General features: G+C 40.9%; 1 protein-coding gene across 5 annotated transcripts in view; it reads right to left on the bottom strand.

Annotated features, from left to right (window-relative positions):
- NT5DC1 (5'-nucleotidase domain containing 1) overlaps window positions 1-24,597 on the bottom strand; it is a 244,985-nt gene that overhangs the window by 58,931 nt on the left and 161,457 nt on the right. For all 5 annotated transcript variants that reach the window (XR_013345618.1, XM_077812970.1, XM_077812971.1 and 2 more), the window contains exon 8: window positions 22,017-22,114. Coding sequence is in view for 4 of the 5 variants with exons in the window: in XM_077812970.1 (XP_077669096.1) it covers window positions 22,017-22,114 (98 nt within the window). In the remaining variant the exon portion in view is untranslated. The remainder of the gene's footprint in view (window positions 1-22,016; window positions 22,115-24,597) is intronic.

Genomic DNA, 24,597 nt, shown 5'->3' with positions numbered 1-24,597 from the left:
CTTCGCCTCCCCCGGGGACCACATCCTCATGTCTGGAGGTCGCCGAGATGCGCCCCCAACCCGAGGTCCAAGACGTCAGGCACCAACACGATGGAGTGAGGGGGTTGTTGAACCGAACTCCCTCCAGGACTGATCTGCAGTTGGTCCACCATCGCAGCGAGATAAGTATCGCCTGGGGAATGGTAACAATCTTTTTCAGGGGGTCCCGGGACTGGAAATAGACCATCCCCATCCATTGCTGCATGGGACGCATCTGGAGCCTGGCATGGTGGACAACGCACGTGCATGCTGCCATGTGACCCAGCACATGCAGACAAACCCTGGCTGTAGTCAGGGGGAACGCGGAGAGTTCTGCGATGAGGTCTGTCAATGTCTGGAATACTCTACCCTCTACTCTGGCACTAACACCGACTTTTTGTCATTTACCAGGAGGCCCAGGGAGCATTATGTGGCTCGAAGCACCACAACATCCCTTTGGACTTGAGATCTGGAGCTGCCCTTGACCAGACAGTCATCAAGGTAAGGGTAGATCTGGATACCCCGGCGCCTGAGGTAAGCAGCTACCACCAACATGCACTTGGTAAACACTCTTGGTGCTGTCGCCAGACCGAATGGGAGGACCACAAACTGGTAGTAGTAGGGCCCCACCGTAAATCAGGGGAAGCGTCTGTGTACTTGAAAGATCGCTATATGGAAGTATATGTCCTTCAAGTCGAGGGTGGCATACCAGTCTCCTGGATCCAGGGTGGGGATGATAGAAGCCAGGGAGACCATGCAGAACTTTAGCTTCTTTAGGTACTTGCTGAGGTCTTGCAGGTCCAGGATGGGCCGTAGACTGCCCTTGGCCTTTGGGATAAAAAAGTACCAGGAATAGAACTCCTTGTTCCTGTACTTGAGAGGAACGTCTTCCACTGCACCCAGCTGTAGTAACCCCTTTACCTCCTGCGTGAGGATACTCTTGTGAGAAGGGTCCCTGAAGAGGGATGGGGAAGGCAGGTGGGAAGGGAAGGGTATAAAGGAACTGGAGGGTATAACCCTGTTCCACTGTGCTGAGGACCTAGTGGTCTGAAGTTATAGCAGTCCAAGGAGGGAAGAAAAGGGAAAGGTGGTTGGAGAACATTAGGAAAGATGGATCCGGGGAATAGGCTAGTAGGTCACCCTGGGGCACACCCTCAGAACAACCGTTTGGCCCCTTGCTTGGAACGGGTTGAGCACGACTGGGCAGAGGATGGAGACAGGTGGCTCGGGCAGCGCTTGTAGCCCTTGGCTCATTTATGGGTCTGGTCCTGCCGAGGCTGGCTCCCCTGGCCCTGAGGCTGCTGTGGTTTGAACCACTTACACACCAGGGCTGGGATGTAGAGACCCAGGGTTTTCAGAGTGTTGTGGGAGTCCTTGAGGCCATGCAACTTGCTGCCTGTTTGCGCCACAAGTAGGGCTTGGCCGTCGAAGGGCAAGTCCTGCACTGACTGCTGGGCCTCAATGGATAACCCAGAGAGGAGCAGCCAGGAGTCTTGCTGCATGGAGACAGCGGAAGCCGTGGTGCGGGGAGAAGCATCAGTGGCATCTGACGCAGCCTGGAGGGCCACCCTGGCTGTGATCATGCCCTCATTGAGGATAGCTCGGAACTCCTTCTTGGAAGCCTTGGGGAGCGACCCTTCGAACTTGGCCCTGGCTTGCCACATATTGAAGTCATATCAGCAAACGAGGGCTTGGTGGTTGGCCACTCTCAGCTGAAGGCTGGAAGACGAATAAACCTTAGGTCCAAAGAGATCCAGCCTCCTCAAGTCTTTATTTTTGGGGGTGGCCCTGGGTTTTCCTTGTCTCTCCTTGTAGTTAACTGCATCGACCCAAGGGAATTGGAGGCTGGGTGAGAGTATGAGTACTCATGCCCTTTGGTTGGCAAAAAGTACTTGTATTCGGCCCTCTTAGAGACAGGGGACTGGGAAGAGGGGGTCTGCCACAGGGCATTAGTGATTTTGGAAACCCGTTCATGAAGGGGTAGAGACACACTGGAAGGAGCCGAGGAACAGAGGACATCAAACAGAGAGTCTGAGGGCTCTTCCAATTCCTCTGCCTGAAGCCCCAAGTTGGAAGTGACCCTCTTCAAAGTTCCTGGTGCGCTTTGGCATCATCCTGAGGAACTTGGTGAGGGTCCCCATGATAGCCTCATTTGGCATTGATGAGGACGATGCTGGTGCCGCAGGAACCTCCACATCCATTGGTGGTCCAGCAGCTTGCTCCCCTGGGTCCTACTGGACCTGTGGGGTCTTACCCCCTGAAGCCTCAAGCACTGGAGGAGGATGGGATACCGAGGCTGCTGGCCTCTCTGAGGCTCCCCACACTGACCGGGCAGCCTGAGAAGGTTGAGTAAACCCCCAAGGGTTCCACAGGTACCATGGCACCGGCTACTGCACTTGGGGCCATGGGAACTGGTTACATGATGTAGGCAGCACGGCAGATACCGGGGCTTGTCCTGCAGTCAGGGAACCTTGCTCCATGACGGAACTATAAGCAGAGTGGGCAGTAGTGGGCGACTAGTATCGGGCGGAGTGGTGGCTCTTGTCTGACTGGTGCCGGTTGCTGCGTCCTAAAGCCGACTTGATCAAGTGAGAGGGGTGTCTTGGTCAGGGTCCTGGGGACTGACAGCGTTTGGCAGATGTGCAATCCACACATCATGCTACTCCACTGGTAATGGGATATTGAACGGGACTGGGAGCTACTATGGGCTGGTTGCTGGAAGGATCTTCCTGAGTAGGGCTACCTCCTTCTTGTAGACAGGTGATGTTGGCCAGCGATCGGCAGTCTCTGATCCCCCATTGGTCCCATGATCAGAACCGGGCCCTTGGAGATGGTCGGGGCCAGGCCCGGAGTTCTTGCCGGGTGGCACGTGCCTCAGAGGGTCTGTGCCAATCTACTAGTGAGGTACGCCTTGAGTCTCTCGATCGGTGCTCCTGGTGTGGGGACTGAAGTGGGCTCTGCTGAGCCTGCTTCTCTTGTCCTGAGGCACGATGGCTTTGGGAGGGTGAGTGATGGCAGGATGTCCCTCTTGATGGGGAACGGTGCCGTTGAGGTGGGGACACAGGCATAGGTCTCAACATGGGTTTTTCCCCCGAGACTGGGATACCGCAGGAGCCGGTGTGGATAGCACCGGGAGTGTCAGGAACTCCTGAGCTGCTTGAAGGGCTTTGGGCCTCAATGGCACCTGAAGCTGGCCGGGACCTGCACCACTATTAGGAGTTGCCAGCAAAGTATGGGATGGGCCGCACTGCTCGACTTCCTGAGAGGGTGTTGAGCTCCCCGGCACAGGTCTTGGCTCGCCCCTGACCCTCTCCTTTGCCTTGTGGGAGGTAGGAGATCTTCCCCTCTTTTTCGACTTCTTGACCAGAGCCATGGAGGGAGGCCAGTGCCGGCTCGTTGACGGCACTGGCAGAGCACTGCACATGGAGGCCACAGTGCTCAGTGCCGAGTCGGACCACTGCTCCGGTGCTGGACTGAGCGCCAACTCCATTAGGAGCACTTTTAGATGGATATTGTGCTCCTTCTTCATCCTAGGTTTGAATGACTTGCAGATACGACACTTGTTGCTTCTGTGCCCCTTGCCTAAGCACTCTAGGCAGCTGGTATATGGATCGCTGACGGGCATAGGCCATTTGCAGTGATTGCAGGATTTAAAAGGTCATGCCCTTTCCCCCAGCTGAGTCCCACTCAGGACTACGAAAACTTCAAGAACTACTACTAAGGGTAACTAACTATTACAACAACTATCTACAACTATACTACAAGTTCTACAGAGTTCGTACGAAAAGAGAACGAGACAATCCTAGCTGAAGTAGCAGACGTACCAGCACCATCAGTGGCGGCAAGAAGGAACTGAGGGTGGAGGGAGTCGGTAGCGCCCCTTATACTGCAGCATGTGCGTGCCGCTCAAGGGGGTGCCAGAGCCGGTCCCCGACAGACATTGCTGAGGGAAAAACTTCCAGCACCGGTGCATGTGGAGAGCACACACACACCTAATATGGAATGGACATGAGCAAGCACTCGAAGAAGGAACTCAGGTTTCCTATGCAAATCTGCCTTGTTAACAAGGATCAGATGCACAAGACACTAGGAAATATAAATACAAGACTGAGTTTTATCTGTTCATAAGAAAATAAGCATTTCCTCTATCAAAGTCAGCAAGTCGTTTCCCTAGAATCTTCCCCAACTCCTGTATTACAGGAATGCAAATGTATATTTTATCCCTTTTCTTGAAAGTTCCTTAATTCAAATGTTACTTCAATGCATGAATTTGCTAACGTCTCAGGAATAGCTTGGTTAATGAAAAATACGTTTCCAAAATGCTTTTAGTTATCGGAAAAAGTGATGTCCTGAAAAATGAGGAAGGCCTATTGTGCAATTTTTACTGCAAAATGAATTCATTTAAGAAATTCCTTCTTCAGCCTGGTGGACACACAGGTTTGGTGTGGTCCCTCCTCTTCCACCCCCCCACAATCATTTTCCTTTTGCGACTCTAACTTTTCCAAACTCCCCCAACTTTGGCAAAGTTGCAGAATGGCAAAATGAGAGACTTTTCTTATTCTTTTAATTGCCAGTCTGTAACTTTTTGAAAGTTGAAAGAGGAGAAGGAGGAGGGTGGGAACTACAAACACCACATATGTGGATATGTCTACACTTGGAGCTAGGGGTGTAATTCCCAGGTTCAGCAGACATACTCGCCCTGGCTCTCATTAACCTCCCATGTTAAAAGTAGTAGTGTAGCCATGGTAACACAGGCAGCAGCGAGCAGGGGCAAGGACTCGCCATTCCGAGTACATACTTTTCTGCCCCCTGGGTACGTGCCTGGGGTGGCTAGCCTATACTGCTGCCCATATTACGGCAGCTAAGCCACTATTTCTAGCGTGCTCCCTTGATGAGAGCTAGTGTGAGCTGGGAATCAGAGCCCTACCCCCAAGTGTAGATGGGCCTTTGTTTGAAAGATTAACAATGACACGTATGAAGGAAAAGCTTCAAAAGAAGAATCTGCAAACAACTCTTGTTCCCTTGCAGTTTATTTTTGCAAGGAACATGAATCATCAGTGCACACGGGGGCAAAGGGAAGGTGGTGCATACTCGATACACAGAAATGTGCAGACATGTTCCCTCACCCATAGGCCATCCCACCCCCATCCTCAACCCCAATCATCTTTCAACTGCTCTGTCAGAAAGAGCATGCAGTGTAACTTATGGGAGTTTATTGAGGAGCCAAAAGCTGAGTGAAAATCTCTCCCCTGTTCACCTTGGGATAGAGCACCTATCACTGTAGTATCTAAACAGTGATTTTTTGGTATCCACCTAAGCACAGTGGGCAACCAGCACAGCCATTAACTCAAAAAGTGGCAGCAGAGAGTTTACTGAAGAGAAAGGAAACAGCATTTCAAAGTGGTTTAAGTAAAATATCTCTCAGCAGAAGGAGGAAGATCACACCCGAACACATAATAGTGCACTTAAAGTACTACCGCTGCTGATTCTAGCAAGTTAGGCAAACAGAATGCTGGAGTATCATTGAAGAATGCTCAGAGTCTAAAAACAAGGCTACTGAGGGAATGTGGGAAATGCTTCTTTCCTTCTATCTGGAAAATTTGTGGGATCAAAGCAGCTGAGGTATCAAAGGTAGACAACTTTGCTGTTTTAACTGTTCGTAAATGAAGACTTGGAACTGATTTTTAAAGAACTCTTCCTCGTCCACTTAAAAAAAAAAAAAAAAAAGGAAGAGAGAAAATTCTAAAAGAGTAACAACCGGAAAGTTTGGCTAATTCCCTAAACCTTTGGTTAGATATTTATAGGTTGTGAAGTATGCTTGTTCCCAGTTCTTTCAAACAAACTAGGAAACCCGATCATTGTTGATACTTGCACAACTGAAAACTAACATCTGGGACTACTGAGAGAGGTTACTGCCCTCCACCTCATGAAGACATTAATGCTTGTCAGTTAACCACTTATTGGTGAATTTTCTTGCCACAGTGCACACAGGAAATCTCATTAAATAGTACAGAGAGCCTAAAATGCAAGTGGAGATAAAAGAGTTTGGCTTGATTAGCCTAACCAAAAAGAAGGCTAAGGGGAGATGTGATTGCTTTCTATAAATACATCAATAGCTAAAACTCCAGGGAGAGCGAAGAGTTATTTATGCTAAAGGACAATGTTGGCACAAGAACAGATGGGTGTAAACTGGCCATGAATAGATTTAGGCTAGAAATTTGAAGAAAATTTCTATCTATCAGTGGAGTGAGGTTCTCAAATGGCCTTCCAAGAAGAGTAGTGGGGGGAAAACCTCTGACTAGTGCTAAGATGAAGTTTGATACATTTATGAACAGGATTATGAGATGGGATTGACTGTGATAGCAGGAGACTGAAATTGGTGGCCCAGGAGGTCCCTTCCAGTCCTGTGTTCCTATACATTGTATAAAAATACATTTTAAGTGGCTCATTCATCGTCAAGACTGTTTATAATAGCGAAAAACAGAAAAAGCCACAATTTTAGTTCAAAATTGGAATCGTAGTGGCACATAATATTTAGTAAAATACATTTTCTATTAGGAAACATTAAAAAGCTATCACTAACAGTATAACAGCACATACACGTAGCAAAATATCACACACACAAGAACCAAATGCACACTCACAATCTTGCCTGTATACACAGCATTGGTAAGACCGCATCTAGAATATAGCATCCAGTTCTGGTGTCCCACGCTTCAAGAAAATTGTGGAAATAATGAAAAGAGTTCAAAGGAGAGACACAAAAATGATCCAGAGGCTGTAACAGAAGCCTTATGATGTGAGGCTTTAGGAGCTTTACTTACTGAAGAGAAGGGTGACTTGGTTACTTGCATATAAAAACTACACCTGGAAAAGATATCTCATAGTTGGGGGCTTTTCAACCCTGCTGACAAAGGCTTAACAAGAAGTTGAAGTTAGACAAATTTAAACAAGATGCAATTTCCTAGTAGTGAGGGTAATTACATATCTGAACATCTTAACAGGGAAGGTGATGGACTTGCCATCACTTGGAGACTTTAAAACAAGATTAGATAGCTTTCTAAAAATATGGATTTAATCCATCTTCTGAAAGTAATTATAAAGCACGTGGGTGGGACTGAGGAATATGGCTGGATGCTTGTGGTGGTCTTGGCCCTTTTGGCCTTGGAATCTGAGAGTCTGAATCCCCCTGTTCGTCCCCTTCCTTCATGGGCCATGGAGACCACAGGATTGCCTACATTACCCTCAGTGTGCTCCTAACCCTTACAGCTCTGTATAAAGACAGTAATTATGATCAAATCTCATGTGTCTGGGCTTCAGCTGGTCACCTGCGGGGGCCAGGAAGGAATCCCTCCTCCCGTCCCCGATCCATAGCTAGTCAGATTTATACTGTTTTTTTCCCCTTCACCTTCCTCTGAAATGTCAGGGGACTAGCCACAACTGGTGATGGGACACTGGAGGGGTAGACCAGTGCTCTGTGATGGTACAGAAAATCCTCTCTTAGTTGCCTGGCTGGTGAGTCTTGTTTACATGGTCAGAGTCAAATTGATCACCAATATGGAGTCAGGAAGGAATTTTCTCCCAGGTCAGATTGGGAGGGACCTTGTGGGGGTTTCACCTACCTCTGCAGCATAGTGTGTGGAACACCTTCTAGGATCATCTGAGCATATCTCACTTAATCAATTCCCTGATTGGCCAGATCTCTGCTATGGGTGTCACCTCAGTCTGTCCTGTTTCTACCTGTAGCATAAAACAGTTTAGTCTGTTGAGGACTAAAATGCATTAGTGCAACTAAAGTCTTTGGGGTATCTGAGTAAAATTTAGTAGCCTGTGACAGACAGGAGGTCAGATAAGATTATTTAATAGTCCCCTTTGGCCTTAAACTTAGTCTATGAAACTATGCATCAAGGAAGACAGTGTTGTTCCATAGTAGGCAGACAACTTTTAACTTATAAGTTGACGGGCTTTACTATCTGTCTGTCTTATCTATTCATTTTTGTAGGGAGAGATTTTCAAAGGCACAGATGGCAGTTAGGCATCTGTCTCCCTTTTGTTCCCCTGAAAATTTCTCCATAAGCTCTCCGGAGCAGAGAACATGTTTTTCTATGGGTCTGTAGCTAACACAATGGGCCATCGTTCTGACTGGGGCCTTTGGATATTATTGCAATAAAAATATAAAATAAATTACTGTATTATATTATTATTATTAGGGGCAAAAGTCAGTTTTTGTCTTGGGAATCATTGCCTTGACAAACATACAACTTCAGTCACACACACCCTCAATCATCCTGTTTCCTTATGTGACCACAGAGGAATATGAACTCTGATGTCACAGGAATGATGCTAGTGATTCACTGGATAGCAGCTTTCCTTTTGAGTGACTACAAGATAGAGGGGAGAGAAAGAGGTGTGACTGGAGGATGTTTCTCTTCCTCAGGGCCGTGTCTAAAGGCACAATTAACCTTAAATTAATGGAACAAACTCATTGGGATACCACTGTTGCTTCTCATCAGACCTAATTAACACGGTGGGTAAAAAACACAAGAAGCCAGTACAGTTTTGTTTCTAGGTGGGCTCCCACCCAACAGATATTTTTTCTAAGATTCAGCAATGTAGACATGGACTAAAGGAGACAAAATAGATAAAGGGCGGGGGAAAGGTGTAGTCATTGTGATAAGTGGCCACATTTTGATCATGCAATGCTTAAAAACTTTGTTGTGAAGCTGTGTGTATGGTCTGATTATGGTTTGCCTGGCATGTGGTAGACTTGGATTCGATTCCCTGCTCTGCCACAGAGTTCCTGTGTGACCTTGGGGAAGTCACTTAGGTATGTGAGGCATGAGGGAGCCTATCTGTTCCATGGGGATGATAACATTTCCCTACTTCACAGGATCAACAAGGAGTCCGGTACCACTGGACTCCTTGTTGTTTTTGTGGATACTGACTAACACGCTACCTCCTGATACTCTACTTCACAGGGGATCTGTGAGGATAAATACATTAAAGATTCTGAAATGCTCAAATACCATGGTAATAGGGACCACATAAGTACCTAAGATGGAGTCAGAAAGAGGCAGGGAGGGGTAGAATTATGTAGAACTTTGAGTAAAAGGACAAGAAGCTTGAATCTGACATGGTGCGGGAGCCATTGGATGGATTCAAAGGAGAGGGAGAATGTGACATGGTCAGGGCAATGGGCAAGGAAGACAGAGTACTTTTAAGGTCAGTTGGAGAGCAAAATGGGTATCAGGGAGACCAGAGAGGAGGAAGTTCAAGTAATCAGGATGGGAAGTGAGGACAAACTCTATTGCTAAAGTATATGATAAATCTTTAAGATTAATACCTATGGTTTTGAGATTTAGTAAATTAAATGGAAGAGCAATAGGAAATCAATCATCAAAGGACATTAAAGGCTTTTCTGTGTCGGAACAATCATTGGACATCTCAAAACAATGTTACCAGATGTGAACTAGATAAATTAAAAAAGGTGAAAGCTAATTTCTGGCAAGGGTTGAAGTTAGTTTTTAGTTGGCATGAATGTGCTCCTAACTGTGATTTATTTGAAAGGGTAAGATTCAAGATAGGGAAATTCTTCCCCATTTCCCAAAATAATTTCCTATCAAACAATGCATTTTTCCAATTCCTTATCTATATATTTTTGGGTGGTTTGCATGATCATTTCCTAAATATATTAGGTCATGCTATTTACCTGGTTTTGCAGAATCAAGAACATTGTGTGACTTTCCCCTCCCCAGAAGAATTTTACAGATAAAAAAAAAACCCTAACTAGCAGTGTTTCAGAAATAAATCTACTTGGAACATGGAGTAGTAATTTGTCAGTCCCATGGAAACACCTGGAACCAGTGGACAGAATGGTAATTTTTTTCCATAGAAAATACAAAGGATTATATCTTTAGAGTAAATGTGTCAATAGTATGTACCAGCTTTGGGCTGAACCTTCCAAAGTGTTGACCTCTGTGGCTCCTATCCAGCAAAGCATTTAAACTCTACATAAGTTTAAGCACATATTTAGTCCCATTGGAATCAATGGTCGGGGGATAGAGAATGGAGTGTGGAGGAAGGTGCAGTAAACCACTTTTGTATTTTCCCCAACTCTTGGTTTGCAAGGAGCCAATTCATCCCAGATGCAAGGTACAGCAGTATTAGGACTGACTTAATAATGCAGTCTCCTGTAATGTTTATGCCAGTGGGGTGCGGGGGTCACCGAAGAATCAACTACGCCAGTTCTACACCAGCTGGGGATTCTCTTATGCTCAGGAAATTCTCACCTGCCATTTTGACCAACTTCATGGCATTTGTGTGCTTCTGGCCATATCACAGCCCAGAATCTGACCCCTTTTCTTAAGCACTTTACAAACATTCGCTAATTCTCAATTTTAGAGATGGGGAAACTGAGAGAGAGATTCAGTGACTTGACCAAGGGCATTAAGGCAGGTAGTGTCATAGCCAGAAGTAGACACCAGGCTTTCCTCATGATTCCTAATTGTGTACTCAGATCACTACAATACAGCTCTCTTCCTCATAGGTTACTTTCACTCCAAGAAAAATGACAAGAGACTGTAATTATAGCTTGCTTTAAGTAACAGACCTGTTGCCTACAGTGTTAAAAGCAGGATGTGCTTTTGGTGAAAAATAATTTATTTTAATGAATAAAAGCCTAACATTTTTGGAAGAACACACAAGAGAACTTTGAAGCTTTTTAAAGAAAACCAACACTTGCAGATTCATGGAAACTCTGTCAAAAAGAAGCTTTTTGCAGTTGTTGCCAATCTTGAATCTTCCAGGAATGTATCATATATAACCCTTTACTCTTGCCTTATTATAAATGGCTATGGCCCCAGTTTTGAAATGAATTAAATATAATTAAATAGTGATTTGACTGTTTATCAGTATCTTTGCCAAATAACCCAGTCATTGTTGGTCATTGGCGTAGTAATACTTACACAATAAAGTAAAATCATAACCCCAAACTTTCCCCATTAATTGTTATCTGAAATTTTGTCCACGTCAAAGCAGTATTTTCCTCTTACAAAGCATGGTATTTTTCTCCCTTATGAAGTAAATAATTTGTTTCTCTTCCAAGGAATCTTTTCATGTGGAATTTGGCAGTTGTTCAAGGATTATTATATGAGGTGTTAAAAAAAAAAAAAGAGCCATCAAGGCCAATCTGTACAGATTTTCTCTGTATTATGAGTCTTGGTATGGTGACTAAATCTGTAAACTTATCCTTGCTATACAATAGTAATGCAACAGTGCACTTTTTTTTTTCCAGGAAGCATCCAGTCCTCCATCTTCTAAATATGACCTACATTATTTTTTCTGAGATGTGTCTAAAATGAGCCTGGGAGCTTAAATTCATTACTCTGTAAGACACTGAAAATCACAGACTGAAGGGAGACACTGGATTTATGGCTTATTACAACAATCTGTAACCCACTAACCTCCTCTTTTTATCCTATGACTGCAGAAGCGCTAACAAGCCACACTACCTTGAATGGACCCTTACAATATGTCATTTTAGACCCCTTACAATATGTGCTAACTACTTATGCTAAACTATCTGTTCCTCCTTGCATTTTGCTGTGATGCTGGAAGGACCCTTCCCAGAGCTGAAGAAGAGCTCTGTGTAGCTTGAAAGCTTGTCTCGCTCACCAAGAGAAGTTGGTCCAACAAAAGATATTACCTTGTCTCTCTAATATCGTAGGACGACACGGCTACAACTACTCTGCATATCACACTGAAGACTCATTTACTCTGAGCCACTCTAACCCCCAGATCCTCTTCAGCAGTACTACTGTCTAGCCATTCCCAATTTTGTAGTTGTGCATTTGATCTTTTTCTTCCTACGTGCAGTACTTTGCACTTGTCTTTACTGAATTTCATGTTGTTGACTGAAGACCAGATCTCCAATTTGTCAAGGTCGTTTTGAATTTTAATCATGCCCTTCAAAGTTATTGCAACCCCTCTCAGCTTCGGGTCATCTGCAAATTGACAGCAAACCTTTGATAACTACTCTTTGAGCATGGTTTTTCAACTAATATTGCACTCACCTCATAGTAATTCCATTTGGCTATATTTCCCTAGTTTCCTTATGAGAATGTCATGTGGGACTGTCAAGAGTGTGACTAAATTTAAAATACATCATGTCTAGTGCTTCTCTGCTTCCATTAGGCTAGTAAGCCTGCCAAAGAAGGCTATTACCTTCAAATTAATTCAGGTTAAATAATTCTAGTACAGAACAGGTAATCTTTTGTAGATACATTTTTGAAATGGTAGAGAAGTGTAAAGAAAATAATGATCCATAGCTTCATTATAGAAAGAAGATCTTAGGGATGTAATTGCTATTATATTTTCTTTATTTACCCCAGCATCAAATATATTCTTTTTTAGCCATTTCATATATAAATCTGGAGGGAGAAAAGGAGAGAAAACATATTTCACTTCAATAGAACGGTGCTTTCATGTCAAAGGATAGTCTTGTGGTTAAGGCTCTGGACTGGGACACAGGAGAACTGAGTTAAATTTCGAGACCTGCCACAGGATTTCCTATGTGACTTTGGGTATGTCACTTAATTTATGTGCCTCAGTTTCCGACCTGTAAGAAGGGTAATAATTAGAGCTGCCCAGAAAACAATAACTCCATTTTGCAAAAAAAAATGTTGAGGTATCAGTGGTTTCAGTGCAGAAAACAGAGAGACCCTCCCCCAAAATAGCGAATAGCTCTAACTGCTGGGCTATAGCATAACCCCTCCCCCCTCCTTCTCTCTCTCTTTCTCTCAATCTCTCCCACTGGAGCTGTTCCACTCTGTATAAATAATTAAGTATTTATTGGGCCAGAGACACTGACTCTATATCCTGGTGGTTAAGGCACTCATCTGGGATGTGAGTTAGACTAGCCTGAGTTGGAGCAGGGACTTAAAAACCTGGGTATTGACTTAAACCAGTCTACTGACTATTGTGAGGGTCTGTTAGTCTCTGTTCTTTCTTCCCCCTGTGCCTCCCAGAAATTCCATCCTGGACCAGAGAAACTTTCCCAGTTTCAGTGAATCGGCATTCTCCACCTTTTTTCTGTCTTGTCTATTTGAATTTGTGAATTCTTTGGGGACAGAGACTGCCTCTTGTCATGTATTTGTACAGCACCTAGCACAATGGGGTTCTCACTTTGACAGGGGCCTCTAGGAGCTAGTGTAATACAAATAATGCATAATAATAAACAGGATTTTGCTATAGTGATGATTTGATCCTGCAGATTCTTTCAGTATAGAAATACATTTTTCAGGGGGAACTAATGTTATTTTCAGAGCACTTGGCAATTTATGCTAAAAATGTTTTCCAGCCTTAACAAAAGGAATATTGTGTATATCCAGCCTTTGAAAGCAGCAGTTTTAGTTTTCTTTGAAATCAGCCTTGAGTAATTTTCTTATCAGTTTAGTGCCAAACACGGTATTAATATCAAAGGTAATCAGCAGCAAACCCTGCTGTCTTTATGCAGAAATACTGTACTATTTTTTCACTGCTTGGATTTTTGGATGAAGAACCTTTTATCTTCGCGGACATTTTGAACACTATACAAAAATATAAAACACTCGGCTTGGCACATTTACTTGAATTTTCCCTTCGATGGAAGAATAAGCATAGGAGAATGCCATCTATGGGTCAGTTTATAATATCAATTTTGATACTGACAACTAAACCCTAAAACATGACATCTGTTTTTTAAAGACTATGCATATTCTCTAATAAAAAACACTGGACGTTCTTTGATTAAAAAAAAGTTGGTGACTTTAAAAAAATTGAATTTAGTACGTATAAGATGGCAGAGTAACAGCACTGGAAACTAAACTGATCCAGAGAATAGGTAGATTAGAGGCAGTGAAACTCCAACCTTCCAATACTGCTGAAACAATGTTCCTCTATCCCATTCTAGAAGAAATATACGAGGGGTGTTCTCAATGTGCATTAGTATTTCTTTGAGATGGCCAAAAGAGTGCCAGTTAGTACATATTGTGATAGAAAGTTTCCCTACCACATAACATAACTATTAGGTCTTGTCTACATACAAGACTTGCACCAATTTAACTAAAACTAGTTTTAAAATGGAGTTACTTAAACTGATGCAAAAGCCCTGTATGGAAACTCTTATTTTACAACTGGCTTAAATTGATTTAGCTGAATTTGTTAATCTACAGTTATTCTTTATATTCATAGTGTATCTCGTTTCTTTCACCCTCTCCTCTCCTCCACGTCCACAAACATCTACAGCAGAACCTCAGAGTTATGAACACCAGAGTTACAAACTGACCAGTCAACCACACATCTCATTTGGAACTGGAAATTCTCAATCAGGCAGCAGCTGAGCCAACAAACAAACCAAAGCAAATACAGTACAGTACTGTGTTAAACGTAAACTACTAAAAAATACAGGGAAAGCTTAAAAAAAGATTTTACAAGATAAGGAAACTGTTTCTGTGCTTGTTTCAATTAAAGTAAGATGGTTAAAAGCAGCATTTTTCTTCTGCATAGTAAAATTTCAAAGCTGAATTAAGTCAATGTTCAGTTGTAAACTTTTGAAAGACCAACCATAACATTTTGTTCAAAGTTACAAACATTTCAGAGTTATGAAGATCCTCTATTCCTGAGGTGTTTATAACTCTGAGGTTCTACTGTAACTAGTTTGTTATCTACACAATGTAAACAAAGTATTCAATAAGTACTTTTTATTTTTATAAACCATGGCCAACAACCATGTTCCATGATCATGTATGACACACAAGTTTTGGATCATTTGTTCAAACAACTAAAGCTTCAGGGCGCACAGGAAAAACTTTCTCCTAACACCTTCTCTTAAAAGCTAGGTTGTGTTTCTGTATAGTATTTTAGCAAACAATTCTATATAAGAATGCAAGGACTTGCCGATCCAGCTCTATTTCACCCAGTTGAAAATGTTTTAAATGCCTACACTGTATATGTATAAACAGACTTCAAAGTAGAATAATATTGTAACTAGGGCAATTTTTACTTGACAAGCAATAAAACATAAGGATTTAACTTTCATTGACAATGCACCCTCCCCTCTCACCTACCCCATGGTTATTTGCAAGGATGCACTGACCATCATCACTGACCAAACATACAGTGGAAAGACTTTTGTCAATTTCCAGTTCTCATTTCCCAAACATCTATTGATTTCCACAATTTTACTATCCTGGAACATCAAACAAGTTTAAACAAATATTTGTTGGGCAAATGTCCTCAATCATCAGGCAATACATACCTTGTCTTTTACTGTTTGTCTGCAATACAGACTGTATTATGTTGTGGTGTGCTTTAAAGGCTTTATGGGCACTTGTTTAGGATGACCTATATAAAATACCAATGTATTCTCTTTAAATATGTATTGCTTGTTACATGATCACACAGTGTGTTAATTGGTGGGCCAACACAAACCGTCCTAATCCCCAGAGAAGTGACAGTGAAAACAATTCTATTAAACAAAAGAAGGGACTTTACATGAGCCTCATGTCCTGCTGCTGGTGTTGCTATTCGTTTCTGCCTTTCTGAGAGGCAGAAAAAACAGACATTTTTTACTTCCCCTCAAAATTACTTCCTTCTGATAAGGCCAGATGCACATTCTTTGGGGCTGCCCCAATGTGTGCTGAGAAACACTCATTCCTCCAGCCAGCACAGTTACTCTGGTGCAGCATTAAGTTCTGTTTAAGGTTTCTCTGAATAATATAATACTTTCCCCAAACCCCACGTACATCAAAAGAACATAAAGGTTGAAAATCAAGTGTTCAAAAGATAGGAAATGCCAGAATTAAGGTTACCTGTGCAACCCATCTTCCCTCTGCATCTGCATCCCTTCCCCCACCCCATTCCCTGGCTCCTTCCCCCTTGGTGTGCCATCCTCTTCTGCACAGCCCTACATACACTGGTCCCTGCAGTTCCTTTACCTCCCTGATTTTATTTCCCCCCTATTCCACCCTACACACACTTCCTCAGCTCTCTGCATTCTTCTCAGTTTTTTCCTCTTCCTCCCTGCTTGGATGCCAGCAGGGGGAACACTGAGAGCATAGGAGAGACAGTAAGCCTGCTCTCACTTCCACTGCCCAGTGACCAAGCAGCCAGGAGCAGCAACTGTAGAGAATATCCTGCTCAGTCCCTGCAATTCTGGAGCATGCTCAGTACAGCTGGGTGGAAAATGGTTTTCCCAACCCATGGATATTTTAGAGATTCAAAGTAATCCTCTGTTACAGGATGAGTCCAAGACTTTTCACAGAGAGATCCGAACTCACCTGGGTTTGAATCCCTGCTCTGAATCAAGAAGAGCAGGGATCCAAAGCTGGGTCTTCCCCTAACTCATGGGCTAGTCTGGGGCCTCATACACCACACACACTTATGTTTAGACAAATTTGACCCTTTCCCATGAAAATATTTGCTTTCAACAAATTGACATTTTTCTGATGAAAAAACATTTTGTCAAGATTACCCAACCAGCTCTCAGAGTAGCAGCCGTGTTAGTCTGTATCCGCAAAAAGAAAAGGAGTACTTGTGGTACCTTAGAGACTAACAAATTTATTTGAGCATAAGCTTTTGTGAGCTACAGCTCACTTCATCAGATGCATGTTAGTCTCTAAGGTGCCACAAGTACTCCTTTTCTTCTTCCAACCAGCTCTAATGCTCAGTACAGACAGAATGTTTGGATAATTTAGCTGCCAAACTCTAAGAACAGTTTCTATTGAGTGTGTGCAAACGGATTTTTTTTAAGAGTAACTTGGCTGAATTTGGGCAAATTTTTACAGGGATAGTAAAAGGCACATCCCTAACACTTCAGGAGCCCTTTCAAGCTCCTGTGCCAAAGCATGGAGATGCTAGAGCTTGTCAATGCGTTGATTGTAAGATTTATCAAACTATATATATATTTTTAACATGGGCAAAACAACACACTTTTCCCTAATCTCATTCTTTGAAATGGCTGAACCATTTTAGCTAAAACTTTCCAGGAAAAAAAAAAAATCAACGTGAGGCAGACACACAAGAAGGAAAATTTCAGCCTCAATGGTTAAAGTTTGACAAAGTTATAAGCAACTGAAAAGAGGATCTTACAATGGAATGGCAACTTTAACTATGTAAGTCTCTACACCACTTCCTATAATGGAGAAGGAATATATAGTGTCGTGGTTGAAGGTTTTATCAGCACTCGCTAGAGATGGTCTCATTCTCATAGGTGGTGAAGCTAGGAGCGAGTTATGCAGTTTATCTCAAATTATAAAACTTTTACACCATGCTGCACCACCAGGTATTCTGCATGTTCTATATATGTCACGAGGGGGTGGGGGTGGGGTGGAGGATCTATAACTATTGGCTTAACAGTCTTTTAAAACAATTAGGTTTTTTTAATTCTTCTGTTAGTAAAAATAGGAATCTCAATTACCATATGTGCAACTGTATCAAAGTCATAAATGAGCCATAAAAACATAATGAAAACCTAAAAGAGGTTACCTTATCTAAAATATTTCTTATTTAGAATTTTTTTTTCAGGCCCTTCCAGATCTACGAGTGTGCGATTGGACCCACTGGAAAACTGAGTCAACGCTTTCCATTGATAGAAAGCTTCCATGTCTAGTCCTGAAAGGCTACATGAACATAAAAACCTAAGAATTGTCAAACTGGATCAGAACCAGGGTCCATCTAGTCCAGCATCCTGTCTCTGACAGTGTCCAGCACCAGATGGTCACCTTGCAGAGGAAGGCAAGGTATATGAGGGGTAATCTGCTTCCCAAGAAAGTCTCATCCTAATTTCTAATAGTTAGAGACTGATTTAAACAATGAAACATGGTTTTATATCCCTTCTCCATTTTTTGCTATTGACCTTTGAATTTGTGACATTTTTATGTACAGAAAAACTGTTACTTTCCCAAGAAAGTGTCTTTTCAGTCCTGGCCTTTAGGACCTTTAAATTTTTTGAAAGATGGTGATAATAGTGGGATCAACGAGAGCAATTCCACATTTGGGGGAGAAAAAAAGTTTCTTTGATGATGGTCTGTTAGAAAATGGCAGCTGTTTGAAGATGCTCAGAGGTTTGGAGAGCTAGAAAAAGTCATGGTTGACACGGATTGGTTGGAGGAGAGCAGGATAGTCAAAGATGCATGATTAATAATCTATCACAGGATGATTCCATAATATGTCACATAAATATCATCTCATTTTTGTATAGTAAGATTTTAAAAATGAAACATTTTTCCAAAGCCAGTATGTACCACACCCTTTATACCTACCCACACCATATTACTTTTAGTCACACAATTGCCTGATAAACAGAAAAACTGAGAGCTAAAACTGCAAGAATTCTGCAAACTGAGTGTAAATACATAATGGCAGTATTTAGGTCCACAAACAAGATGCCCGCTAGCACAAACTTTTCAAAGTTACTCAGGGAGGTCAGCGTTATCTGTGACTTTTTTAATTTAAGAGAAAAATAAAGATTCTGTCGGGCTCATGCACACTTGGTTCAAGAATAAGTGCTAGACACATATTAATTGGCAACATTCTAATATTATAAATTTGTGGTTCAATGTTATTGCAGTAATATGACATCATAAATTATCAGGTGAGACCGAACTATATTTGCTCCATGTTTTTCTTCAATTCATAGAACTACAAAATCTTTAAAAAAATTAATTTAAGCTGACTTTAGTTGTTCAAAAAGATGGAAAACTCTTATATCCCATTTTTAGAAGACGGGCGCGCTGACATGGCAGACGTTGCTTTACATGAACATATTGGGACAAATCCTTAGATGCTGTAAATCAAGCTACTTATAATGATTTAAAGGAGATTATGTCAATTTATACCAATTGAGGATCTGATCTCATTTATAAGATTAATGTCAAAATGTATGAATTTCATGTACTAATCAAGCAATTTCTTTCCTATATAAAGAAAAACAGATGTGTGAGTCAGATTTACGTGAGATCCTTGAAGAGGTATTCTGGAGTTGAAGCTGCATGGCAATATAAGCCTGTTTATTTAAACTATTTGATTTTTGTTTGTTGTTTGTCCATATTTTGTTAGGTATAGTTTAGTATAGATGCTTTAAAATCAATACAGAAGAGAATTGTTTAAAGATTTTAATTTTCATAAGAAAATTCCATTAATATCTTTTTTTTAATTATTACCAGATTTATAGCACAGTTCTTTGAAGAAGTACTATATAAACAAAAATGTATTGTTATAACAACAATTAGTACCTTGGTTCTAACAAAAAAACCAAAAACGTAAAACTTGCAATGATGCATACAAAATGCTGGTTGCTTTGATTGATGCATGTTTTGAAACTCACACAAATGAGGTAATGATACATGTTTAGCACAATCAAAATTAACTTTCATGGTTCCAAATGGATTAGTTCCAAAATTACTTTCTACTGAAAAATCATTCTTGCAGCTCATACAGTATTGTATTACTGCCGACAATAACTTCTTTGTCATGTTCTCTTCCTTCAAATATTTATAGACCACAGTGGTTCCTCCAGAATGAAAGACTGACAGATTTAAAACTTTTCTTCAAAGATTTCCCTCCAGAGTTTGAAGCAACAACTACTACAACCAACACCACATGTAAATGAGATAGGGGCTCACTCCAGAACCCGATTCACCACCCCTGAATTTTTTGAGGGGGGTGGGAGGGAGAGTTTGAAATCAAGAAAAGGACCCCCATTTTGTAATTTGAGCCCACCTTGAGTGGAAACCCACTGAAACAGGACAAACCTATTGACTCAATCATATTAGGAAACTGGGCCAAATGTAGACTTTCTGATGGGTGGGGAAATGTAGCTGAAATCCAGCCCCACTGAACCAGCAGCTTTGGGCATAGGGTAGACAGGCAGTTATCTAGGCTACCAAATTTAGGAGGGTCACTGAGAAGTCCACGTTTTATTGCAGGAACAAGCTGTTGGCCAGAAGCCACCTGAGCTCAAGCAGCCCCTGCAAGGAGCACAAGCAGAGGGAAAGGGGTTGTAAGGCCCAACAGACTTCCACTGCAGCTTTTCAGAAAGGGTTCTTTTTCCCCACAGAAAATTTTGACTTTTTAATCAGAAAACCAAAAAACATTATATTTTTGGCCAGAACCTAAATGTTTCCAGGTTTGTTTGGGGGCTTTTTTGAACAAAAAGTCAAAATTTTCCACAAAAAGAAATGTCTACATAAGATGCCCACATCATTTTTTTCTACTCATTATTTAGGTGATTAACACTACAGAGTATCTTAAATTGTTCACAGTTTACTACATCAGAATATGCTTTATTAAAATTTCCAAAGTTGTTTTTAGAAATATTTGTCTCTGTTATAGTATCGTCAATACTCTGGTTGGTCTTTCAGAAGATAAGCTCATTTTGCTCTTATTTGAGATCAAATAAAATAAATAAATAAATAAAAACACTAGTAAAGCAAAGCAAACAAAAGTTGGAGAAAGTGTACCTAGGAACTTCTGTAGTTTGGGCACATTACTCATGTGTTGATTGTCTATTTTCTTTTGGCTCCCCTGCCTTTTTTAGATTGAAAGCACTTCCGAACATGAGCCATCTCTTATTCTGTGTTCATATAATGCCTACTGCCATGAGGCCCAGATCCTGACAGGAGCCTGTTGGCACTACAATAACATAAACAAATACCACCACCACCAGAGACTCAGGGAATGAACCCCCCATTTGAAGACATGAGAAGTCTGATGATTTTAAAAGCATCTGAAGTGAGTTACACTTTATTTTCAATTTCCATCAAGATAAATTAGCAAAAACGCTTTTAAACTTGACAGTTTACCGCTTATAATGTCTTTGCTTATTCATTCATATTGTATTTGATTTCCTTTCTGTGCTATTCTACATCAAACTGTCAAATTGACAGCTTCCTATTTGACCTCATTCTTTTAAATATATATATATATATATATATATTTAAGATACTTTTTATTACTCTTCTAAATAAATAAATACAGCATTAGAAAGTATTTCCCATGTATTGCCACTCTGCCATTGCAGTTTTTAGTTTAAGTGTTCAAAAGGTAAAATTACTTTGGGTCTGGAATGACAGTCTTTTCCAAAATGAGATGCTAAAATACAGTTACTAAAAATACAGTTCTATATGCCTTTCCCCGCCCTTTGCCGCCCCTGCCATTTGCACTGCATTAGAAGTTGGGCCAATCTGCTATTTTGCATGTAAGCTTAATTTTCAGATTGTTACTTAATCATGAGGATGCTTATGAAAAGCTGTCAAAACTGTTTGACTTGTTGTACGTCTATTCACATTTGTTTATTAACAAGCACTTCCTTTATTGTATACCCCATTCCTTAATGCTTTGATTTAATAACCTAATTCACTACATTGCTACAACATTTGGATTTGTTTTTATTTTTTTTAAGTGAATGGTATGCCCATTGTGAGTCAATAATGGAGCCAAATTATGCATATTAGACACTTTCAAACTTTTCCCGTGAATCATTTCCTCCAAACTTGTAAGTGTATTTGTTTCGGTTTTCTGAATTTCCTCTGATTTGTTTAAATGTTTTTGTAATTGATTTTCCCAGAACTGTATGAAGTCTTCTATGTATGATCTTGTCTATGCAACACAGAGAAATCAGTCACCATTGTGCTCAATCATGCAATACCTCAATATATGTAGCCGGGAATTATATTGACATTTTTTCCTCTGTTTTAAACCAAAAGCTTACTTCATTTTTCATTATATTTGCAGGTTGTTTCCAGCATTACAACTTCTACTTCCTCCTTCTCTCCCTCAGTATCCTTTCCAAATAGCCTGCCTCGGGAACTGAACCAATCTAGAATCTCTTATCTCTTCCACTTGTTATCTGAATGCTTGATTATGTCACAGAGTTTTAACCTACAGGGCTACTAGACTGGATCCCCCATTTCCTAGATCTAAGTGTGTAAGAAACAGATGTATACATTACTGAGTCTTACCAAGAGTTCGGAAAGGTCTTTGGTTTGGCGTATGAGAGAAGAAACCAGGTTTCAATGCATTTGTGATCACAATGTCAAAAAGCTCTGCAAAATCATTCCTGAAATAACAAAACAAAACAAGTCAAATAACCTTGAAACACTTAAAAAAACAAACAAAAAAGGAAATAAACCCATGTAAATAAGACTGACTGTCAAAACAGTTTTCTATAAAGAATTTTTTCATGCCACTTTACTTAGAGATTTTTATGCTATTTCCCCACACCCATTTTCTTCCATTTTTAAGTTCATATATCACTGGTGAAAGCATATTAGAAAGACAGCCTATCAGACTGGAGCCTTCTATTAATTATATTAATTATTATTAATTTGTATTACCATAGCACCTAAGAGTTCTGGTTCACAACTAGGCTCCACTGCGCGAGGCACACACTGGGGTTTTCAAAGCACCCAGGTGCCTATTGCATTGATATCACTAACTGCTTTTGAAAATCCCAATAAGTGCCTATCTGCATCTTTAGGCATCATAATACATTTGAAAATCTGGCCATTAGTAGGCACATTTTCCCCTCTCTGATGTGTTTTCCCCCACCAATTAGGACAGGTATCATATTAAATTAAATATTTGCTATTTCTAGCTGTGTACTTGTACTTATACCACCTCCATGCAAAACTCACTATTTGTTATTAGCGCTATTGGTCCCATACTTCTCATGTTTATTAAGGATGGATATTTATTTCAAGGTGAAAGTGATGAAAGGAGAATGTAGTCTAATGGTCTTAGTCCAAGACTGGGAGCCATATATTTCTAAGTAATACTCCCAACTCCAAGCATGGCTCCCTCCACAACCCTGACCAAGTCATTTCACCTCACTCTCTAAATTATCTCCAGCTGTAAAATGGAGTTAAAAATTCTTCTCTACAAGTCTCTGAGGAGGTTATAAAAATATAAATTAGTCTGAAGTAGTACATACGTGGAAACATTTTGCCAAACCTAGTTATATCTTAATGCTGGAATATAGTAGCAAATTAAAAAATTGCATATACATGCTATATATTTTTATTAGAAGTGCTTCTTTGAGGTGCTTATGTATTATACTGCACGAACTGGGACCATCTAGTAAAATTCTTGGATAGCCTTATTCTGGAAGGAGAAAGTAGAAAGTACAGCAAGGGTATAATGAGCTGAAATGCTAACAAATATAAAAGCAGAATCAGACAGATTGTATACCAGATGTACAGATCTGAATAAAAATATGCATTACTGACCCTTGACATGTATTATAAGAGGCCTTCCAAAAGTAAATTTGCATTCCAGTAGTTATGAGACATATGCTTTAGATTATTAACTATCAGTGGAGTTTATCAGATAGGTGATTGGATTTGATAAATGACTATAGAGAGTTGCAATAGAAATATGTAAAGGTTTCTTTTGAAGTTAAAATCTGACAGTCCTTTCTGCTCTCTGACTTATTGACAAACATGACAGTGTAGTGTCCCAGATACATGAGATCAAGTGTAGAAGGCGAAGAAAGGCATCTGGAACAGATTTAGGAAGAACCACTGTTTTGAATATAACTCAAAGGTTTTTTAAAAAAAGAAGACAGAACTGAAACTGAAGTTCTGACTAGGTCAGTGTGCTGCAGAAATGACCAAGAGAAAAGTAACGTGATGATTTCTTCCCATTTTTCTTTTTTTTACACATTTAAACAGAACTTATTAATTAAGTTCAATCAGAAGACTTGAACTACAGTGAACACTACAGATAAAATAATAATGTATTGGCAATAATAAAACCAGTTTTAATCTTTAGTTTCCTATAAAACCGATCTATCCTAATTCAAATATAGAGGTTAAACATCTCAGTTTAATTAGAAGTGTCATTTATGCTTTTGTTTACTTCTCCATTTCCAACCTTAAAAAATAATCAGCCAATAACTTGATTATTGCATGTCCAAGATGTAAACCTCCTGCAGGAAATACTGTCACTGTTGAAAATCTTTCATCTGTAGCTTGTGACTGTCTCTATAAAGCATTTTAATCTCTCTTTTTGTGAGTTCAATTCAACATCACATAACACAATGGACACAGTTAAATTTTTTCTTCTATTTTCAAAGATTTTAGTGGCTTGAGATATGTTTCCTGTACTTAAAAATGGGGAATGCTGGTAGAACTACCTATCTCTTAAAATGAAAGAAACTTTGAGGGAAGTCACTATACTTGATTTGCAAATGCAGTGAGGTATAGTACTTACTGGTAGATGTCTGAATGACACTTGTACTCACAACTTGACAGGTGCCACTAAAGAGTAAGATGAGGGCTTGTCTACACTACCTGCTGGATCGGTGGGCAGTGATCGATCCAGCGGGGGTTGATTTATCAGATCTAGTATAGACATGATAAATCGACCAGTGAGCACTCTTCCGTTGACTCCGGTACTCCACCAGAATGAGAAGCGCATGCGGAGTTGACAGGAGAGCATCAGCTGTCGACTTACTGCAGTGAAGGCACTGTGGTAAGTAGATCTAAGTACGATGACTTCAGCTATGCTATTCATGTAGCTGAAGTTGCATATCTTAGATCG

This window comes from Eretmochelys imbricata, chromosome 3 (genome assembly GCF_965152235.1).
Source record: "Eretmochelys imbricata isolate rEreImb1 chromosome 3, rEreImb1.hap1, whole genome shotgun sequence".
NCBI classification, from domain to species: Eukaryota; Metazoa; Chordata; order Testudines; family Cheloniidae; genus Eretmochelys; species Eretmochelys imbricata.
The sequence above is the reverse complement of the archived record's forward strand: the minus strand, read 5'-3'. Positions and strand labels throughout refer to the sequence as shown.